General features: G+C 36.2%; 2 protein-coding genes across 2 annotated transcripts in view; one reads left to right on the top strand and one right to left on the bottom strand.

Moving 5' to 3' along the window:
• Positions 1-3875: 3875 nt before the first annotated feature.
• The window catches only part of LOC137398395 (serine/threonine-protein phosphatase 6 regulatory ankyrin repeat subunit B-like), a 627280-nt gene continuing 608088 nt past the window's right edge, over positions 3876-23067 (top strand). The window contains exons 1-4 of the mRNA XM_068084503.1: positions 3876-4557; positions 5698-5763; positions 5913-5975; positions 6445-6479. Coding sequence (XP_067940604.1) covers positions 3876-4557; positions 5698-5763; positions 5913-5975; positions 6445-6479 — 846 coding nt within the window. The remainder of the gene's footprint in view (positions 4558-5697; positions 5764-5912; positions 5976-6444; positions 6480-23067) is intronic.
• LOC137398816 (sulfhydryl oxidase 1-like) lies at positions 12458-23015 on the bottom strand. The gene is made up of 5 exons (XM_068084993.1): positions 22961-23015; positions 22127-22255; positions 21084-21292; positions 20092-20211; positions 12458-12953 (listed from the first exon to the last, which is right to left on the bottom strand). The coding sequence occupies exons 1-5, from the start codon at positions 23013-23015 to the stop codon at positions 12654-12656; spliced, it is 813 nt and encodes a 270-aa protein (XP_067941094.1). The 3' UTR covers positions 12458-12653.

Genomic DNA, 23067 nt, shown 5'->3' on the forward strand with positions numbered 1-23067 from the left:
AAGTCAATTTTTGAGGCTAACTGAAATTACTATATCGTAGCTTGCTATTGGTAAAAAAAAAAAACAAAAAACGAGATTTAGCTAACCAGAAACGGCAATAATAAAATACGTTACCGAAACGACAAAAACGTCGCACTGCCCATTAGCAGCCGTATCGCAAAGCGACAAAAACGTCACACTGCCCACGAAAGGGTTAAATAGCAAAACAATTAACTGTAGTCTATCCTGTAGTCTATCTGCTACTGCCTGTTTCTTTAACATGGCATCTTATTACATTCACGAGTACATTACTATTAGGTGTGATATCCTGAGTAGCAGAACATTTAACAATGTCATTCATGTGTTTATTTGTTAATCTTGATCACTACTTGGTTTTTTTATTGTTGATTATCAAGACCACCTGTTGACAAAAATCAGTAGGTCTCAGTAAGATCAGGAGACCGGTTCAAACCGGTTCAAACTGATTCAGTGAACTAGTAGAATTGAAGATTTTTTTCTTCACCGAACTGGTAAAAGCAAAGTGCTCATGCATTTATTTGTCTGCCACATAGAGAATGCATCTAACGAAGGTGACGCGTGATCATGAAGCTAGTACGGTGATTACTGGTGGTAGTGTAAAATGAACACCTAAATCTATTACACAAAATCTAAAATGTGTGATATAATTTGCTTCTTACCGAATGGTATACCAAGAGTCCAAAAATGATGCATTGTTTTGTGTTCGTATGCGACTTTCATAGTGGATCAGAATATCTAAAGTTTTATAGTATGCAACTATAAAACTTTACAGTTGCATACTATCAAACTATAGCTGTATCTATAGTTTTATATGCAACCTTTATAGTGGCTAACTAGTGGCATTGCATCAGACTGGGCATGAATGCTGGACACGAGCGCTTTTACAGATTTCATGTACTTAAGCAGATGCAAGGAGCATTTAGAATTTATTTATCTTCAAAAATCACAAATTTTGATGGAAATACCTGGAGACTAACTTCCTTTTTTACATACTCATAGTCCTGCCCTCGGGCCATGTTTCACATGCCTGGTCTAGCATATGCTGTAACTGAAAGAGAAACTGCTATCCATTCAGGGACTCAACTTTGTCCTACAAGCAGTCAAACCATTCTGTATTTGTAGATAAGTGAGCTGATCTGAGCAGATCACATCGGAGTTGTGCTTTCATTGGTACCGCTTCATGCCTTCAAATAAAGCAGCTTTTAACAATTGGGTGGTCCTTTTTGTGTGCTAATAGCTTTATAGCAATCAGTTTACACTCATCACCAGCGGAGAGTGGAAATGGCTTGAGTTGGACGGTCCTAAACCTTCACATTAAAGAAATAATACAGGTAGTACATCGAGTATATTTTTTCCTTTGCCATATATATTGTAACCGTAGTAACGGTGATTCGCAGTTATCCTTGACTTTTGCTACTGCTTAAAAACTATCCTAAATGACCTTCAATCGTGATCTGAAAATCTCTTTCTTGCTTAAATAAAATTTGTCAGCTTGAAACCATTAGATGAATTTATAAGGCTCGTGTACTGTGCAGTTGTTAAATCTTATTTTTAAAAAAACACAACATTTTTTAAGATTTCGTACAGCCTAACTTCTCTATAATTAGACTTGTACACAAGATTTAATATAGTTTTTCCATGTTTAGATTTATGTTAACTTGTCTTAACAACAGGCTTGTGTTCATTATACAAATTGCACTGCACATTGATAAGTACTCGCTGATGTTTGTATGTGAAATGCATTACAGTTGGAGTAAATTGTTGCTTGGATACCTATATAGTTACATTAGCAGTTCAGAGCATTGGTAAGTGACTCACTTCTTTTTTGACATACTCAGAAATTGTTGTCAAGCCAGATTGAATCATCAAACAGGGCAGGTCCTGCTCACAGGCCATATTTCACAAGCCCGGTCTAGCATATGTTGAAACTGAAAGAGGAATTGTTATCCATTAAGTGATTTATCTTTGTCTTACAAGCAGTGCAACCATTCAATATTTGTAGATAAATGAGCTACTCCCAGTAGATCACATTGGAGTTGTGTACTCATTGTTACTTCCTGTAGCCTTCAAGTACAGTGGCTTGTTATACCTGGGTGGTCTGCTTGTGTGTGGTAATAGCTTTACAACTGTCAGTTTACATTCACACTAGAGGAGAGCGGAGAGAGCTTGAGTTGGATGCAGAGAGCTGGAGATCTACTTTTGTTATGGTGAGAATCTATGTACAACATTTCATATGAACAATTCATAAATACCGATGTAATTGCTTCATTTTTACTGACATCTGTACAGGGTTCAGCATAGTAGTGTTTTTTTCTGAATACCTTTGTACTCTATCATGCTCTTTTTAAACTCACTGAACACTATGACTTTTAAAATATGACAGGAAGCTATATGACCGCAATAACTTCAAAGTTATTGTTCAAAAATTATATTTAACAACAATGATATTACTATAAAAACTTTTTTGAGCTCATGATAAAGATGGAAGACAGTTCAAATCTTTCTAGTCCAGGATTTCGCTTGTGCAGTTAGAATGAAAAATAGAGATCGCATGTAAAACATTTACTTGTAGCTTAGGCATATTCAAACTTCTGGAATGTTGGAAAATGGAGAACATTATGCTGTTTTATGAGTTGTGAAGCTGATATAATAATATAGTTGATAGTAATATAAACATTTCAACTAGTCACTAGCTCAAACTATATTGAACATTGTGGATGTTTGAACTACTGAAGTAGGGATATAATATTCCTGTGTTCTTAGACACCAGCATGTAAATCTTGGTTCCCATATTGGCAGTGAGACCCAGCAGTAATCTAATGCAGCAAAACACTAGTGACGATAGGCTCACACATATAACTAGCATTAGTCCTGGGTTTGCTTCAAATATTCATCAAATGTTTTTTTCATATAATAGACTCGCAAATAAATATTAATAAATTAATAAATTAAATATTGTTTCCTGTGTACATTATTCAATATTATTACAATGGTTAACTGTTCATTGTCATTTCTGGCCTGCGAACTATTCTGTAATTGGACAAGTTATATTTGCTTCAGCCAATCAAGAGACAGATTGTTGAATAAGGGGCGGAGACATTTTCAAGCTATAAAACACACGGAGCAGCCAGCAAGCATATCACCTACAGAGCACCCACAGGTAAGTATAACTTTTCTATTATATTAGCATCTGTTGATATTATACTTACTGGGAATAATAGAGTAGATGAGAAGAGACACTGAGTCAGTGTGATTATAATATAACTCTGACCTCCTGAGAATATCACTCTCTACCCTGAGGAGACTCATAGAGTCTATTCTCTAGTGAGGTTAAGTTAAGGTCAGGAGTCTCTGGTTTCATTCCTCAGTCATTTTTGTACCTGCAAACATTTCCTACTGTAAATATGTCATATGCCTCTTATGAATAGAATGAGGAGCTCTGAAACTGGAGTTTTTAGCTGCTTCTCTTGTTTTTATTCTGGTCAGAATCAGCTGCAGGTCACTGATTGTATTTAGTCGCCAGTTTTATAGGAAATTAGTGTTTAAAGTAGGAGAATATGAATCTTATTGCTGTCTCCTGCTTTGTCATTGTTAAAATTTTACTGAGTTTATTTCCATTAGTTCAACACATGAGAGAGCAAATAGCAGGAATGTTGATGCTTGATTTCCCAGTTCTGAGTATCATATTCCTAGTATCCTTTTTATACTCTGTGAATATCCAGGGTTCACCTGCAGCAACTCTGTTATGGTTGGCAGCTTTATAAGTCATCAGCTTACCCAGAGTCAGCAGTTGAGTCACAATTTGTCTTCATTATTCTCTATCATATTTTACTGTGTGGAGTATTTTACAGGATACAATGGAGCAATGGATTAGGGAATATATTAGAGCTAGTGGAGCTCCTGACATTACCTCTCTTAGGGCTGCTCTAACAACCACCCTTCCTGATCAGCTACTTCAGCTTGTAACAACTATCAGAGACAGTGAGTCGTATACAGCTCTGCTATTGGCTATCTCCCGAAACCACCCTGAAATAGCTCATCTGTTACTCACTCCATTGAGAGGAATAGCAGATGAGTTGCTGTTGGAGAAGGATGTGGGTGGAGATACAGCTCTACACTGGGCTGTATGGAAGGGAGATAGGAAGTTAGTAGAGAGGTTACTTCATACAGTATCCTCTGGTAAGAAGTATAAGCTGATAGCTGAGAAGGATGGAAGGGGTAGGACAGCTCTAACAGAGGCTGCATATGGAGGATATACAGTGATAGTAGAGTCTCTACTGATCAGCCTGTCAGTAGAGCAACGAGTCTCCCTGCTCAACATACAGACTGTCACCCGAGACACAGCACTGCACTGTGCAGCCTACTGGGGACACACAGCAGCTCTACAGACTATGCTGACCTCCATCCCTCCTGATAAAGTCTCTGCACTCCTCAGTATAAAGAATGATAACAGTAGAACTCCTCTGAAGGAGGCAGAGTCTGAGAGAAAGAAAGAGACAGTAGAGCTGCTTAAGAGCTGGAAGCGGCCAGTATTAGCAGGTAGGATTATTATACAGTGTGATACCAGCTACTCACTCGTACTACTCTATTGCATAACTCTCTGCTTGTCCCCAGGGTATCTTTATAAACATACCCTGGGAAATTCCATCTACATTCTCCTTGCATAGAGACTGCAGTGGGCTGTAGAAGCAGTTCAGCTCTGTCTCTGTATTAAATGCTGTCAGTTCAGCCTCTCCTCTTCAGCCAACACTCAGCCCTTGCTAATCACTCATCACCTCTGCTCTCTCTTGGATAATTATAGTCTGAGTATTTTAATTCCTTATTTAAAACTGATAGGATTAAAGTGATGTTAGCAGCTCAACACCTTGTGGCAGCTATTAGTCAGCACTTAGCTGAACTTTCCTGACCCATGAATGTTATTATTACTCACTACAGTTTTGAATAAAAACATGAGCTATTTATTAGAATTGTAGTAGTAGTAATTCTGACAGACGGACACGGCTCTTATTATAGTAAAGATTTTCCTTTGGAGCAGCTCTTGCTCTTGCTAAAGATAGAATCACAATGTTTGAGTAAGCATAAAATATGGTATAGTTTTACTCAAGTTTTTTTAACAGTTTAAATGCAGGTTCTCAGTCTATTAATACTCACGGAGTCTGCACACCTGGTTGTAGCCTTAAAGAAGATAAGTACAACATGCAGTAGTAGATTTTAGAATATTTGCAGCCAGTAGCAACACTAGTTGATTCTCATTCACTAGTAATTCCTACCATCAACTCTTAGCTGTGGATTCTGAAGCTGTTTTTAACTATTAGCATATTCTAAGGCTATGTTTTGAGAAATTATCCAATAGCTCTGATTAATAGTATTAGTACTCCAACAGTCCAATGCAGTCAAGTGTGACTTTCTGGCTAATTACTCCTGAGTGTTGAAAGGCAGTCACTTAGTGTAGGTGATACTGTCAGCCTACATAGCTGAAAGTCAAAAGTTTGACTCCTGATGACAGCAATTCTTTTTCCCAGACATACCATTACTATCACTATGTGTTACTTTTTTATTGCATTAATGTTTTTGTTTTTCAATTTGGTTCCAACATGGACTGAGGTGGAGGATTTCCTATTTATAAGATATATGTTTGGTGATTAGATTTAAGTATTTTTTAATTTTACTTTGTTGTAGTTCCCGTCACGGCCACTTTTTGGAAGTTTGCTGCTCTTCAGGATGCAGATAATCAAAGAGCGACAGGTAAATGATATCTTTAGGCCATTTCTGTGCAGAAGTGATATTTATTACCTGAGGAACTATAATGTACACTACAATCAAAAGCATTAACAGCTAGTAATAATTTTATAACAGTAGGTTCTCAGTCAATAAATTTACTCACTATGTTGTAGCCTTGGCTCAGGCTGAGAGGAGGATTGGTCGTCTACAGGATGAAGCTGAGCAACACGCAGCAGGTAAACACAACTTTATTATTATGTTAGTAGTAGTACTAGTTGGTTTGTCACTTCTGGCAACCATTGTTACTTATTTACTCTGTAAAATTAGATGGTTATAACTTTATTTTAGCTAACAGAACATGAAACAGTTGTAACTTTCAGTTGTTGTTTGTAAGGGTCTTTTGTGAGACAAAAACAACTTTAATTTCAATTTTTCAACTTCAGTATTTCATATTGTATTAGCATTATACAAACCATGATTCTATTGTTGTTGTAGCATTGGCCAATCAGAGGGAGGAGTCTCAGCAGCAGATTGTAGCCTTTCAAGAAGCAAACAATCAGATGACAGCAGGTAAAGTTTTTACACACAGTTCAACTGTGTTTGAATTTTAATATTCACATATTTACTGTTCATCAGTAACATCAGGTATTCATTTACCTTCATGCGTACATCAGTATATGAGCCATGATTCTATTTTTGTTGTAGCATTGGCCAATCAGAGGGAGGAGTCTCAGCAGCAGGTCGTAGCCTTGCAAGAAGCAAACAATCAGATGACAGCAGGTAAAGTTTTTACTCACAGTTTAACTAGTGTTTGAATTTTAATACCAACTTATTTACTGTTCAACAGTAACAACACGTATTCATTTACCTTTATGTGTACTTTGTCTTGCTAGTTATTAACTTATAAGGAATGGATATGATGAGTTTTGTTTCATCACTGCTATTGGCTGGTCAGCAGTTAATTCTATTGGTTAATGCTTAAAGGGAGCAAATTGCTCAAATCTGTTTTTATGGTCATATGAATCCTGTCTAAATTGTATTGCTATACTTAACAGATTAGACTGCAGTTTTTACAACTCCAAACCATCTACTTTAAACCTACCCTTAGTCTGAAGGATGGTTTACACAAGGTGGTTGTGAGATGGTGCAATCTTTATAAATAGAGATGAATGATATTGTTGCTTACAATAGATACTAATAAATACTTGTTCCTTTAGATATGGCTGTCATGATGGAGAGACTTAACAGACTTGATATTTATCTGCGTACTCCTACTGATACAGACGAGACAGGGGACCAGCTTCATGAGCCTCTGGGCTGATACCTTTTTCTTTGTTCAATTTAAATCACTTGTAGTTCTTGTTTAAGATTTATAATTAAATACAATTTCATATTCATACTTGATACATTTTCTCCTCTCTACTCATCTAGCAGTGATTTTTATGAACACATCTGTCCATCATTGAACTGCACTCATGCTATATAATGCCACCTGCATAGCTTGGCAAAATTCCAACTTTCTTAGACCACCATAGATTAACAGATGATATTCCCTACTCATTGCGACACTTCAATGCTTTAGAGCTTATCTCACTGCTGCAGCTGGCCTAAAAAGGCTCTAAAAATGGCTAACAGAAACAGCCATGATTGTATAATGTTAATGTAGAGTCGTAGACCATCTAAGTTGCAGTAAAATTCATCTCCAAAGATAGTGGGCATTATTGGGAAGCAAGTCGTACTAAAGGATCTCTTGTCAAGCCACACGCTGGGCTCTTATGTAAACGTATTACAAAAAGTACCTTTTAAAAAAATAGAAAGTGTCCAAATTGCACCAACAAATAGCACACTTGTCTGCTGTGGCCAGGAGAAGTGATACTGTATGCCAACACTAAGGCTGATGACGGATAGCCTTAGTATCCATGTCTGATCGATGACAGATAGCCTTAGTATGCATGTCGTATCTATGACACAGCCAAGTTTCTATGTCTGACTTATGGTAGGTAGCTTTAGTATTTGTTTGATCTATAATAGATATCCTTAGTATTCATGGCTGATCTATCACAGATATTTAATGAGTCATGCATGATCTATAACAGTAGAGGTGGAACGAGACACGAGACGTCTCGAGTATCGACCTGTCTCGTATCGGTCTCGTCTCGACTTAACTATTGCCAAACTCGAGACAGGAAATAGAACTAGAGCGCCTGCGCACGGTTGTTCAAACATGGTTTCTTGCGGTAGCAACAACTCCATATATTGTAATGGATTGCGGGCAACTGCCTTTAAAGTTATACCCAGTCCGTTACTACCTGTTGCTACTGATTATGTTGGCCACTGAGTCTAATCATGTAGTCCGGACAACGGCCCTGTTATTTTTTAGTTCGGTTCTGTGTCCTTAAAACAGATACCGGGTCGTATCTAATTACTCTTCGAATAATCCAATTTAATAAATTAGACTTTTGCGGGTAAAATGTCTGTATTTTATCGTATCGTGTCTAAACACCAACTGCCCTTCATAAAATTCGGGCCTCTTTTACGTATATACTACCAATCGCGGGTAAAACTTGCCCGGACACAGAGAAACGAACGAAAGGCCGTGTCGACCATAGTCCGTGTTCGGTTAACAATGACGTTTTGTTAGCTCAATATAAGAATATACATGTGCATGTATACAGTAATTAATATAATTTCATGAGTACAATTTAAATATAATTCACATACTACAGCTAATACACAAACAAAACTTAACATTAATGAAACGATAAGAATGAAAGTGTTATCGTGTGTTCTTTTAGTTGCGGTATTTCTTTGTAGAGCGACGGCTATCGGTTTCATTACACATTACATTAAAAAGTAAGAACTATTCAATAGATGGTAAAAATATACATGTACAAAGCAATATGTTTATAATAATTATGATCAATCAAGCTCAAAATTCTTAGAATATATAACTTCGGTATTTTAGAGCTGTTTGTGACACTTTTGTTTACAAAAACTACATGCATATCACTTTTAAAATGTTGTATTTAAATCGTTTACACCAGGTGAAAATTCAATCTAATAATAGTTTTATTAATGTTATATATACCAAGTAGCTAGTACTTGTGTAGTGAAATCATCACCAAATGCTCATTATTCTACTGTCTCGTGTCTCGAGTCTCGAATTTTTACAAGACAGTGTCTCGAGTCTCGTCTCGAGCTTAAAAAACCTGTCTCGTTCCACCTCTATATAACAGATAGCCTAACTATTCATATCTGCCATCAACATATAATTTTTCAACAATAGATGCAACTGCTGAGAGGAGACAATTCTGATCTCATACTTTCCAATATAAAATACATAACATATAATTTAAGAAATTAAAGTTATAGCAATCGTATGACTTTGTTAAATTAATTATTATATAAAGAAGATTTATTTTTGCTGTGAAGGCTATTGACATCAATAAACATGTTGTTAAAATGACTCGAAAAACTTTGCAGTAGTATAAGCTCTCGTTTACAGCAAGTAATCTGGATCTATTATAACCAACAGGTTTATATACACATTCTATGGAAGTTGACTCTTTGAAGAAGGAACTGTTAGTTAAGAGAATATAATTCCTTGAACAGATTGGGACCAACAAGAAAAACCAACAAGTTCACAGATGGTGGACATTTCACCTTTCAGTAGAGTTGCCGCAAACACTAGCAGTAACATTAATTATGGAGATCTTCAGAACTACATTAAATAATTTTAAGATATTTTAGATATTTGGGGTGTCTATAAGATAGTTTTATATGACACTATGGTGCTGAATCACTATGATGGCAGGAATAAAGTCATCATAGTGACATCATAGTCATCATAGTGACATCATAGTCATCATACCAGGAATGTTTTATTGACCCTCACATATTGAAATATCAACCCAATTAACTGGAGTGCTTTATTGTGGGAGTTGAAAACAGAGTTTGTCACTAAAGGGTATGTCAATAAGTGATAAAGATTTAAGGGTATAAAGGTTAAAGTGTATCACTCGAGTGTCTCATGTCAAAAGTAAACATACATAATTGGCTTGTATACGTGGGAGCTCAAATACCATGTGAGTTGTTTCAAGAGTTTCATGATAACAGGCAGCATTTTGTTTGCGGTGAAACTCTGATAAGATAAACTTTCATGTAAATTGTATACATAAGGAGCTTAAAGGTCAGAAGGTGGTCGTTTAAGATGTGATAAAATGTTTGACACGCTGGAAATAGCATTGTTATCACAAATGTGACGTAAGCCAGACTCTCACATGACCAAACACCTGTTTAGTTACAAAGTTCACTCTGTCAGCTAGAAAATTCAGTTTAATAGCTCCATATGTATGGCTGACTTGCGATGCAGAGAATCAGTTGATGCTGCTGGAGTTGTGATACCTTTGCAGTCTAAAATGCAAATATTGGTAACAACATTCTTTATGGTAATGATTTAGAATTGATCAATAAAACATATTTCAATCAATGATTCAAAAGGCAACTTAATACCCAACTATGAACACATAGTTCCTTTTTGACAAAATGCACAGGTGTCTCCACAGTTATCACATGACATGTCAAAAGCTAAAAAGATCCACTACTGATATCGCAAAAATGAATTAAATGGTAGCTAAGGTATTTTGAAAAGGTGGTTTGTAATTGTGAAGCTGACAATTTATACAGACTAAGAAGATTAACTCTTTAACAATAGAAGTAATAAGTGTGAGGAGATAAATCTTAAAGAGAGGGAATGTATTGTTATAAAAGCTATGAGTCATGTTAATATATGTTCTCAGAGCCTTACTGGTAAATATTATTGTGTAAGTCATCAGGACTTTTGATAAGTATTTGAAGTGTAAGTTTTTTAACATGATGACAACTTACCATGACTCCTGATACTACTTCACTGTTTCAATGGTTCTCAAATAGTAATATTATTCTCTTCATAAAATGAACCATAAAAATTGAGCTATTTATTATACAGACTCAATGTAGCACCTGCGACAACATGACAATGAAGAGGTACTAAAATAAATCCTTGAGATATAAATAGTTATATTCTTCCCAGTGCTTCCTGGCAGCAGTCATCATATTCTTGTTTTAAAATGAATAGCAAAAATATGGAATGCTTTGCTATGCAGAAAATGCACTTGTGGCCATATAATTGTATTTCCATAACTGATGGAGACATAAATATGTTCTTCCCATTACTTCATAGCAACAGCCGGCATGTTGAGCAGATCTCTGATTAGCTAATCATTGATATAAACTATATACATTAGAGCTAAATGCTAGGGGGTGTGTTGTTTGAGTTGGTGATTAAATATATGTCGCAATGCTTGGTATTGCTTTTATCAGAGAGATGACGCCTACCAGACTCTCACATGACTAGAGACCTGTGTATTTACAAAAATTACCGTGTTGGGTAAGAAAATTACTTTTAGAGACCTAGAAATACTCACAGAGATCTACAAAGATCTATTGAGAATAATAGTGGGCAGTTGACAAAAAAATCTAAAGATTATAAAAATTGGTAGAAAATCTGTAAAAAGCATGAGTTGGTTACAAAAAGAACAGAGATATTAAAAGCATAGAAGGAATTTGAATATTCATAGAGTGTACGAGTATTTCTATTGATAGTTTTATTGCTCATTCAGTTGAAATATAAAATGTATAGTGTAGCTAATAAAAGGTAGAGCTAATAAATGTGTAGTGCTTTGAATTACTCATATACTAAAACTAAATATGTGTTTTACATGTATTTACATTAAATGTTTTAATGTACATATACATGTACATTAAAACATCTTGTGCTACAAAGTGACAGCTCATAGAACAGCGTATTAAGGGCCAACATGGAGTTTCTGATTATTTATATGGATCACATGAAATACTAGGAAGTTGAGGCTTTCTCTTAGTCGTAAAATATGATAACCTTCCATTAGGTTACAGGTAATATTTATGCCAGTTGAAATACCCCAATAGACCACATGAGAACACAATGTAGAAATATATTATTGAGTGTTAGTCAGCTGTTTATATTTTACAATTTCACTGGAAAGCTAGCTCAGTAATATAGAATCTATTTCATGTAGAGATTGAAAGGCCATGACTCTTGCATTTATGTTATTCAGTACTACAGGCTGTGCCTAAAACATCACTAAACAGTTAATATGGAAGCTATGGTTGATATGTGAGCGGCACAAGCAGTGCTCACGAGGTACAAAATTGAGAATACAAAGTGTATTTGGAGTCGTCTTCTATAACCTCTAGTGCCAACAACTCCAAAGATCAAAGTGTGTGTAAACACGAGTATTATTGAACTGCAGAACACCTGCTGTGGTTGCTAAAACAGCTGCAATTTTATTGATTTTGGTATCAGTCAGTTGACATCCTCTAATTTTAATAAATTCTCACTCAGTTTCTTGATATTGCCTCTGACTTATCAAGCAACATCTTGCAGCATCAGCCTCACACTGACACACTGTAAGTTTCTAATAAATTTACATCTGACACAAAGTACTGCTGTTTCTACATTGTATCATTTTTATTCATAGTAGAACTGTGGCTCCCTCTACAGTAACCACTACTCCTAGTACAGCTATAGTAAGTCGGACCTATTCATTGATTCCTTGCCCATAGTACTAAAGCAACTCCTCATGCGCTCGTAGTATAGCTGTTATTATCCACTCAATCGGTTACAGCGATTTATTGCTAATTTTAAGAATATTGGTACAGATATATTTCCTGGCAAAGCTAGTGTAAAAACTTATAACAGATCAGCAAAAAGTTAATTGGCTAAAAAAAGAAGCACCAGTAGACAAAATTCTACATACAAGAAAATGACATGTATGCTAGCACAAAATTTGCAAGAAAAAACAAAGATTTTGGTGACATAGTTTTCTATTTGGTTAGTAAATTGGTTTATTATAGTCAAGGTTTGACTCCGCTCGTGGGGGACACTTTCTGGAACGCAGTCGAAGTCTTCTCTTGATGACAACAAAATAGAACAAACCGGCAATTACAACAGCAGATGTGATATACAATAAATAGCACATAGACATCTCTGCACGACCTATGGCTGTTTTGGTTTCCCAATCTCGCAGTGAGTCCACGCCTGGCAAGCGTTTCCACTCCGGAGCCTGAGAGAGGAGTTTAGGAAAGTTGAAGGGTCTAACATCTGCATAGAGTGAATGTAGAAAATCATAAACCTGTAAGAGACAAAACAATCAAATAAATATGAGCTGATACAGGTAACTACTGACTGGGTGTACATAACTAACAGATAGTCACTGTACTCACCAACTACACTCATAGTAAATGGCCTTGACAATTCATTACCACTACAAATAATCCTATAAGGTAAAGGTTCCTGGAATAGATCGTTTACGGTGTAGAAGCGTCTACTGTATACTAACTTTACCCATCGCACCTGATACTTGCACCTGATACTTGCACCTGCTATCGGATAATACACAACCTGCTTCGAGTGTCGTATTGCTGGAGACTAAACTGGCACTACCAGCTCCAAACTGGGGTGTATTTGGGTATTCTGTTAGAATGAAGTAAAATACCCAACATAAAGTTTAACTTTTCGGGCCAGATTATTCCTCCAAAAATTTAATAAATTTTTATTAAAATATTTTAGAAATATTTTCTTAAACATACATCACAGAGTTAAATGAAATTTATCGATTCTACTCAGTTCTGTGCCAGCTGATTGTACTCATTAAAGTTTTTTTGCAATGGTAATAGAACAGTCGAGTGAATTTTTTTGTAACTAAACATCTATGCTACTAAGAAAAGTTGACGTTAATGGCAGAGTTTTCAATAAAGACTTGAGTAGCAAATATTTTGTTGTTGAGCACAACAAAGGTGTTATACCCTAGGACACTTATGTATTCGCGGCATCTAACTTTCGCGTTTTCGCGGTGTCATCCTCTCGCGAAAGTTTCATGTGCGAAACTAAACTATCATAACAAACGAGCGAAAAAGCGAAACTAAATAGCTTTGTTCTATGATACTGTAGAATGGAATTTTATGACGACATTTATTTTAACGTTTTTAACGACCACTATAGCATCGTTAAAATATAAGCCAACAAAATAATTTGACTATCAAAATTTATTACGTTATTATTTTGCAATTAATTATGATTATTTTCCCATTAAGAATGATTTATAATGATAGGAATTTTATGTCAATGCACACGAATTAGTAGATTATCGTTTGCTGGGGACATCAATCAATGCAGTGAGCACTGTGTGTTGAAAGAAAATAAGACACATGCACTGACACTCGCAGTACTACACAAGCAGCATGGCTCTGGAAAGGTTTGGATTCACCACTGACACCTCTTCAATAACTTGTAATTTTTTGAGATTTGTTTTGTTTTAAGTGATGTGACTGACGAGACGTTTTTAAATTAAAATAGGCAAAACATGACCACAGTTAAAATGCTAAGAAAAAGACATCTTTTTCTTTTGAGCATTTTAACAAAGATCAATTTTGCAGATTTTATTTTAAGTTCATTCGGAGGCTTTTACGTTTTCGATGGGACATGGCCAAGCGGGTGTTTGATAAAACTTAATCTTCTGCAAACCTTTATAAAAGTCGTTAACAAAAATATTTTGCCTCTGATGATGATAATAATGATGCCTAAGAACTACTAGAAGTTGAGGTTTGTCTCTATGGCTTGGAATGAAGTGATATTCCACAGCGATAAAAACCGCGTCCATGGCTGTTGGGCAAATAACTTTTCGAATAAATGATGTTGAGGTCGAGTTATCTGAAGGAATTTATCATTGCGTTGGAATTGACCAAACAAATCCGTTTGAGTTGACCTTGTCTTTGAGATGAAATGTTACATTTTATCCGAGGGCGAGTTATCCGAGTTGGACTGCACTTACCGTAAAAAATTCCCAAAAAGTTGGGGCGGCTCAGCCGGCCAGCTAGCTGCCCCAGTGAAAACGGGCCTGTTGATAGTCCAAGAAACAAATGGCAGCAAGCGATCAAATTGCATTATCGACCTTGCCCACACCATTCTACCTGCGGTTCACAATTACAACCTAGTCGCAAATTGAATTTTTTTTTTTATCGGTGAACTGAACCTGAGGAATCTAATTATGTTTGTTCCACTGCATTTATTTTCACATCACTATATTTTCGCACTCATCAGAGCTGCGAAATTAAGTTGCTCCGAAATTTTAGTCTGCGAGCTACTCACGAAACTAAATACTAGCGAAATATAAGTGTCCTAGGGTACGTGTAATCTGCCAATCTACAATTGCTGTATTGAGGACATTACACATCAATACATTCAGCCATGCATGATACCTTGTTAGGCCAAGCTAGATTAGACAAACTGGAACAGATGACCCGGCAATTAAGAAGCAACAAGGGGTGTTTACTTCATATAAGAAAGACTCTGAGCTTGCAACCGACCTTAGCTTCAAAGTCTGTGTGTTACTTGCAGAAAAAGGGAAGCCATTTAGGGATGGAGAATTAGTAAAAAGTTGCTTGAGGATATTTACTGATTTCGCTTGTCCTGAAAAAAGGCAGTTATTGCAACAAACCAGTTTGTCTCGTTTTACTGTAGCACGCAGGATTAACCGGCTTTCGGCAATTTTTTTCTTCCTTAACCAATCAGATTTCCTTCTATAATTGGAACAGGTCAGCCGAGTCAATTTATCACATTACAGAACTGTAAGCATGATGATATTCATCTGTGTTGTTTGTCAGTGATGGCTCATGCGGCTCACTTTGAAGGCCACAAAGGTGCCTTAATTAAGTTAACTGACTATTCATCCTCAGTGCTACAGAATACTGTCCAACAACAGATGGAACTTAACAAAGAACCTGAGAGGACTGTGTGTGCTAAAGTAAAAGAAGGAGATTCATTGGTGGTTGGAGCAACTATCCACAATAATTGCTACTCCAGACTAGTTAATAAAAGCAAGCTTGAGGAAGCAAAGAGAAACTACTCAGAGGTAATTTTAATTAGCACTATCCAATCCTGCCGAGATCCTGTCATATTATGTAGTGTGTCAGGTTCTCAGTGTATCACTTTAATTCACGTTTGCACAGAGTACAGACAAACTCACTGCAGTTAAGTCCTTGAAAAGTTAGATTAAAAAAGATAAAAAATGATATCCACTTTTCCAGCACTAATTGGGTTACCCTCACAGTAAGGTTGATTTGGCTTGTGAATGCATGTTATGTCCCTGCTTTGTCATGTGGTTTGAAAAATTATCTTTATTTTTTACCACAGTTGTCAGTGGCAGATGACCCAGGAGACATTTCAGTATCCCCTCCGCCAAAGAAAACATTGAGATCTGCAAGTAACGTGAAGTTGTCCACAAGTAAGCCTGTACTGGAGAGAGTATGTGCGATCTGCGAGAAACACACCAGATACTTGTTTGTAAAATCGAAGACAATACTTGACAAACTCATGGGAGCCGAAACTGTTCATGCAGGTGAGTTATTTGCATTAACTTGTATTTTATTGCTATTTGGCCCAGAAAACCACATATGTTCATATATTAGGTGTAGATAACTACCGACTTATACACAAATTTGGTTTTACAATGAAATGGGAATCAAATCCAGAGTCATTCATCAGATTTGAATTCTACATACTTGAGTTAGTATAAATTGAAGGGATCTTCCATCTGAAAGGAGGTGGCCACGAAATCAAAAAACTAAGCACTTTTTATATCTCGGCAGATAGCCTATGAAAAGTGTTGTTAAATGTGTGAATTACATTCGTGCTAGAGAACTCAATCATCGCCAATTCAAGGCATTTTTAGATAAACTTGATTCAGATTACCTAGATGTTGTGTACTTTTCTGCAGTGCGTTGGTTGAGCCGAGCTAGTACGCTGAAAAGATTTGGGAATCTGAGAAAGGAGATTGTGACTTTCATGGTTAATAAGCAGCAGGATGTTGCTGGTTTAACTGATGATGACTCAATAAATGACCTTGCCTTTCTAACTGACATCGCACAACATATTTCAGATTTAGATGTTAAACTACCAGATAAATGCCAGTTAGTAAATAAGATATTTGAACACATATGTTCCTTTGAAACGAAGCTTCAACTGTTTCGGAATCAACTGAGTAAAACACAACTTACTCATTTTCCTTGTTTAGCAGTCAGAAAAGCAGAACTGCCGGAAGAGATTGCTCAAAATATACTAAACAACTTGACAAGTTGCATTCTGAATTTTCAACGAGGTTTACTGATTTTAGGAAATGTGAACTTAAGTTCGAACTATTTTCCCAGCCCTTTGACACGGTACCTGAAGATAGTCTTGACCGCTATCAAATGGAGATGATAGAATTAAAATCACATGCTGATTTGAGGAGAGCATATACTAATAATTATTTTGTAACTTTTATGAGAAATATGTATTTGGAAAGTATCCAAATCTAGAGCTGCATGCTAGAAACATGTTATTACTTTTTGGCAGTACATTTTGTTGCAAAGTTTTTTCCAAGAATGAAATTTACTAAAGACAGGTACCGAAGTCAACTCACCGATGAACACCAGACCAGTCAACTTTGATTTGCAACTACATCGGTAAAAGCGGACATTGAAAAGTTGTGTGAAAATGTAAAGTACCAAGTTTTACCCTAATTATTTGATCTGCGCTTTATTTTTTTGTCTCAACTTCTTGTTCCAATATTACAGATTCATGCTAATAATAGTTTGTATTTATTGTTTGCAAGAAATGTACTTACTTATATTAGAACATTTTCTCAGTCTCCTCAACTCGACACACAATTTTCCATTAGATTACATCATTATGGGTTGCTGGTCATAGGTATTGTTCAAATATTGAAAAGTGGTCCTCAAAAGAAACATGTTGCACACTCTTGGTCTAGGCAAATGTAACTCTATCGGTAAACTTCTACTTGCGTTCTGCTCAGAGCATAAATTCATCACATACAAGGGTCATCATAAGACATCATTGATGCGTCAAAAGTCCAAACATTGGCACCTACTAGACTGTGATTACAAAGCAAGTAGACTGGAGACATGTTTAGACATCTGTGTTCATAGAGATAAATAATGATGTGCAGACCAAAACATAGTCTATTCCATGATAACAGTCGCAATACATGCGAAACATGGGGGACCCATTAAAAACTACGAAATAACCTAAAAGTTGGAAAGCCAAAATACAGCAAGATTCGAGAAAGCCTAGAGGAGAAAATAAATGAAAGTTACATGAGAAGATAATAAGAGGTCACTGAACGATGTGGGACTTTAAAGACTATGACTTTAAACCCAGCGTATGAAGTACTGGGCCAACTGTTCGAAAGACACCAAGATTGGTTCAGGGAGGACGATGTGAAGTTAAACTACTAACTTGAATAGAGAAATGTTGCAAGAAGTCAGTATCTGTCGAGTTGTGCCAGAGTGAACCAAGGCAAAACTTTTAACAGTAAGGAGTTTACTCCTTACTGTTAAAAGTAAGGAGTAAACTCCTTACTGTTAAAGCAATACATCACAGAGCCAAAACCACAAATAGCAGAAAAATAAGTCTACTATCCACTGCCCATTGCAGCAATACAAAGAAATTCTGCCATGGTCTCAGAGAAGTATTTCTTCTCACCCAAAGAAGAAAGGAACACTCCAGCTAATAATATTGACATCGGATTGGCCACGGCCATCAGGTGGCGAAGTTTGTTGATCGAGCTCCGTTGAGCTTGCACTAACCTGGGTTTTGGGGCTAACACTATTATCACGGGGTGGTTGCGTTTCCCTGCTAGGTTTTTGGGTCTAGGTTTTTATTGCAGATATGCGTTGATAATGGATAACAAACCATAAATCAGCAAATCTCGAATTCCTACAGCGTAGGGGTAGTACCTAACCAGAAAAATGGATGCATGGAAAATAAAACATTTCCAATTACCTATTTTTACAAATTTTAAGATTGGTAGAGGTCTTAGTATATGCTTAAAGTTAAATATAATTTAACCAAATTCACACAATCAACGACCTTTTTTCCTAGTTTGTGATTAATATTTTGCCACCCCTACCATAAAATGACAAAGTCTCTCATCATTGTCACATTGTTTGACCTGGCCAATAAGATGGGACAGCAGGAAAAGCTGTGCAGTGTAGTTTTCATACTCAAAATTTAAATCTAAAACCAAATGTGGGCCATTTAACAATGTCGACTATTAATATCATGAATGCTTGTGAATGGCAACTGACTGATCATAATTGTGACAATATCGAGCAACTATATTTATTTGATAACAAAATGAAACCTAAAATGAAACCTGAAAAAATATTTGTAAGGTGCCTTATTCGGCGTATTTCTTTGTTCTAGTGCCACGTTCGGGCTCATCCGAACAGAGCTCGACATGTTCATAACCCAACCCCGACCTCGCCCACATGATGACCGTGACCAATCCTGTAGGAGAGGAGGGGTTTATACCAATGGAGGGATGTAGTACAATATTTTTAGTGTTTGACCTCAATAGATGCAGGACAAATGTCTACAACATGTCATGCCTTTGCATTGCGTTTTCAATGACTTCACCCAAGACCGTTGATGCGGTCTCAAAACAAGATCTCCACTGGCAAGATGATAAAACCGATAAGATCCATGCATGAAGGAACGCAGGCATAAGTGGCCCAGGTGAATCTTGCTTCAGAGATTTATTCGCCCACCCTTGGCATGTATTTTTCATCTGGAGCAAGTTAGAGCTTCAACAAACTTTCAAGGAGGTGAAGGCAAAAGAAGAGGAGTTATCAGAGGGAATTGCTGACACGAACCGCTGCGAGGCGTCCATGCAGTAGAAATAACACACTTGAATGACAGTTCAACCTGATGTTACTGTGCCACCATCAACATTGTTCGAACAAAACTTGGAAAAACATTTGGGAGGCAATTTTCAAAAATTGACCCAGCAATGAAACAGATCTGGCTGCTGACCACAAACTTTTTATGTCTATTTTATGACGAGATGAGTGAACAGAGTCAACCCACCAAACAAATCAACCTATGAAAGGAAAACAAGAGATGTGTATCCATACTTATAAGGTTAAGGAAGTTTCTATGATCAGTGCTTATAATCATGATTGAGTGATAAGGTGACTAATGAGCTGACTGTGACAATAATAATAGTTTTAGATAGAAAACAACCTGATGGATACAGCAACACAACTGTGATAGTTCACAATGAGAGTAACTCTATGTCTATATCATTGTTATGTCTTCGGGTGACTCACACTATAGAATATTTTACTGAGTGATGTTTTAGACCAAAACATACATGCTTAGGCCTGCTCATACGCTGGAGAGCACAACGTACTGATGCTTTTAAACCTTACCGTTTCTTCATTCCACATGCCTCTGGGATTCCTGCATAAAGGACACAACTCTTCAGAAGGAAACTGAATTTTAGGATACACAGAATCCTCACTGGTCTTTCCGGCCAACCTCTTATTTGCCTGATAGTATAATAACATGTAGATGATTAGACACTTTGTGTTGATACACAAAGGGATCAAAGCAAAACCGAAATCGCTACAAACCAAACAACGGAGTATGCAGTTAAGCTAAAGCTAAATCTCTACTTACTTATCTTATCACAAAAACAAAAACGCTATTAACCAAAAGGTAGCAAAACAGAGGGATCTGAAAATGATTAGTTTTACCGTGAATAAAGGTTTTGGGTCAAGGTTACGAAGCTTGCCACAATGAGTAAACTAAGTTTCGATAACGAGGAGTAAAGAATTCTCATATATATTATCATGTCATCTCTGTTATTATAGATGTGATTAGCAGCAGTTGATATAACATAACTAACTATTGCTACAGAGTATTCAGTTAAGCTATAGGTAAACCTCTACTTATGATTATATTAACATATTCTGATATCAGCAGTTCACAAATGTAAATACAGTAATCTCTTGCTATTTCACGCCACATATTTCACATCCTCACAGCATCGCAGACTCATTAATAGCAACAGTTCTATCAAACGTGACACGGAGGGAGGCAAAAGTCAACATGAAATCAGTAATCAGTACCAAATGTTTACGAAATTTGAAGCAATAAATTATAAATAATCATATTGAATTATTGTTACTATGCATACTAAGTGATTTGCACAATAAAAGGCTTTTAGAAGTCAGTTAAATTAAAAGTGCAACTATGTATTATATAAACCAACTGTTGCTAATGTAAATTATTACGAGCACTAAATGTCTTGCTCTTCCTTAAATACTCAAAATAAACTCAATGAATCAATATCTAATACAAATATGATGTTTGAACCAGACGATCCCTGATATGGAAGATAGAAAGAAGCAAATCTCACCCTGTTATGAGCGTCCCAGAGCCATAGAGCGCAATCACTGTTAGACTTTCCCTTCAGTTTAGGAATTTCAACAGCCATCTGAGCAAAGTTGATCCTGCAGTCAGCGCAGGTAAAGAAGTGTGCCACATAACCACGTATGGACTCGAGTGCCTCATAGCAGACATCTTCAGTTTTCCTTATCTTCTCATCTTTTCTAGCAGCTGCTGATGCTACACAAAGTTACATACAGTCAAACCTTGACTTATGAACAAAGCAGCTCAATATACAAGCGTTTCTGATTTATGAGCCATGATTCAAGTTGAGTTTTGTGTTTGTCATTTCGTCAAATTTGAAATGCCAGCCATATTTTAAGAAGCTGTCATGACGTATAAGAAGTGAGAGCCAATTAAGGACTGGTATTTTCTGGACAGATTTATTGTCTTGCAATTACATGATTTCTTGTATTCATTGAAAAACATGGAATTAATCGATATCATTGTTGATTTTGTCACCAAGTGTGCCCCTCATGTTTAAAGTTGAGAAAATGCTCTGCTTCAGCCACCTCCACTTCTATTGGCTGTAATAATCCATTGCTAAAGTTAGACAGCTAAATAATATCTTTCTTTGACGCAGTAACACTTTTTCTTCGCTTTTATCATGCACTGTTAGATGATATTTAAGTATTTATTATTTAGAAAACCTGATTATTTCCCTAAATTAAAGATTTCATTTTTTTCAGGTCAGAAATTAACTTGATATCAGTGATTTTAAATGGGATTTATTTGATTGACATTCAAGTTGATTGATGTACGAGTTTAATAACAGCATGAATTAAATTCACACCTTGAGGTTCAACTGTATTGTTTACAGAAAGAATATTTCCCTTTCACTTTGCATCTTATCAGATAAAATAACATTATTGAATAAATATTTTATCGGTATTTTTATTAGGCTAACAATCATTAATATAGTAAAATAACGAATAATACAAGAGGAATTGCTTCCTCACAATATTGTGCTAATTACTCTAAATTTAATGTGGCCAGGTCTAATAAATCACATACCTGCATTTACAGTTAATGTGTGAAAAAGGGTCCACAAGGTACAAGGAAACCCTCTGTATTTAGCTTGACTGCCCCGACATCGCAACAACTTCGCATGAGACTCCGTAGCAATAAGAAGACCACTATAGCCTGTAAATATATATTTATATGTGTATTTGTTAGAAAACAGTCTAATTACTTAGGGAACAGTTTTATTATGAAGCACTGACTAAAGTTATACTACAATTTCAGTGCAGAAGGACAATAACAATAGGAATATTTACTATAATAGGAGCCGTATCTGTCCATCCGAAGCTACGCTTACAACTTTAAAAAGAAATGCAGCAAATGAGAATTCAACTCAGATATTTGACTTTGCATACCGACACTCTAACCACTGTACCAATCAGCTACCTCCCCACTTATCAGAATAATTATGCACATAGTTATTACACATGATGATCTCTCATGGCACACAGAACTGCTAGAGTACTAGTAATAATTATGTGTACTTGTTAGAAAACAGTTTAATTACGAAGTACTGACTAAAGTTCTGTATACTACAAGTTCAGTGCAGGACAATAACAATAGGAATATTTACTATAATAGGAGCCGTATCTGTCCATCCGAAGCTACGCTTACAACTTTAAACTTATCAGAATAATTATGCACATGGTTATTACACATGATGATCTCTCATGACCCACAAAACTGCCAGAGTACTAGCAATAATAAAATATACTGGCATTAAATAATAATAGAATAATTGTGCACATAGTTATTACATATGACAATCTCTCATAGCACACAGAACTCCAGAGTACTAGTAATAATTATACTCAATAACCGTAGTACTTGAACAATCTTCAGGGTTATGATTTTCATCAGCCAAGGAGATCCTCAAAGTCATAATCCCTCGAGGATTAGGTGACATAAAAATAAACTTGCTTGGACACATTTTG

The sequence above is a fragment of the Watersipora subatra genome, chromosome 6 (genome assembly GCF_963576615.1).
Source record: "Watersipora subatra chromosome 6, tzWatSuba1.1, whole genome shotgun sequence".
Lineage (NCBI taxonomy): Eukaryota > Metazoa > Bryozoa > Gymnolaemata > Cheilostomatida > Watersiporidae > Watersipora > Watersipora subatra.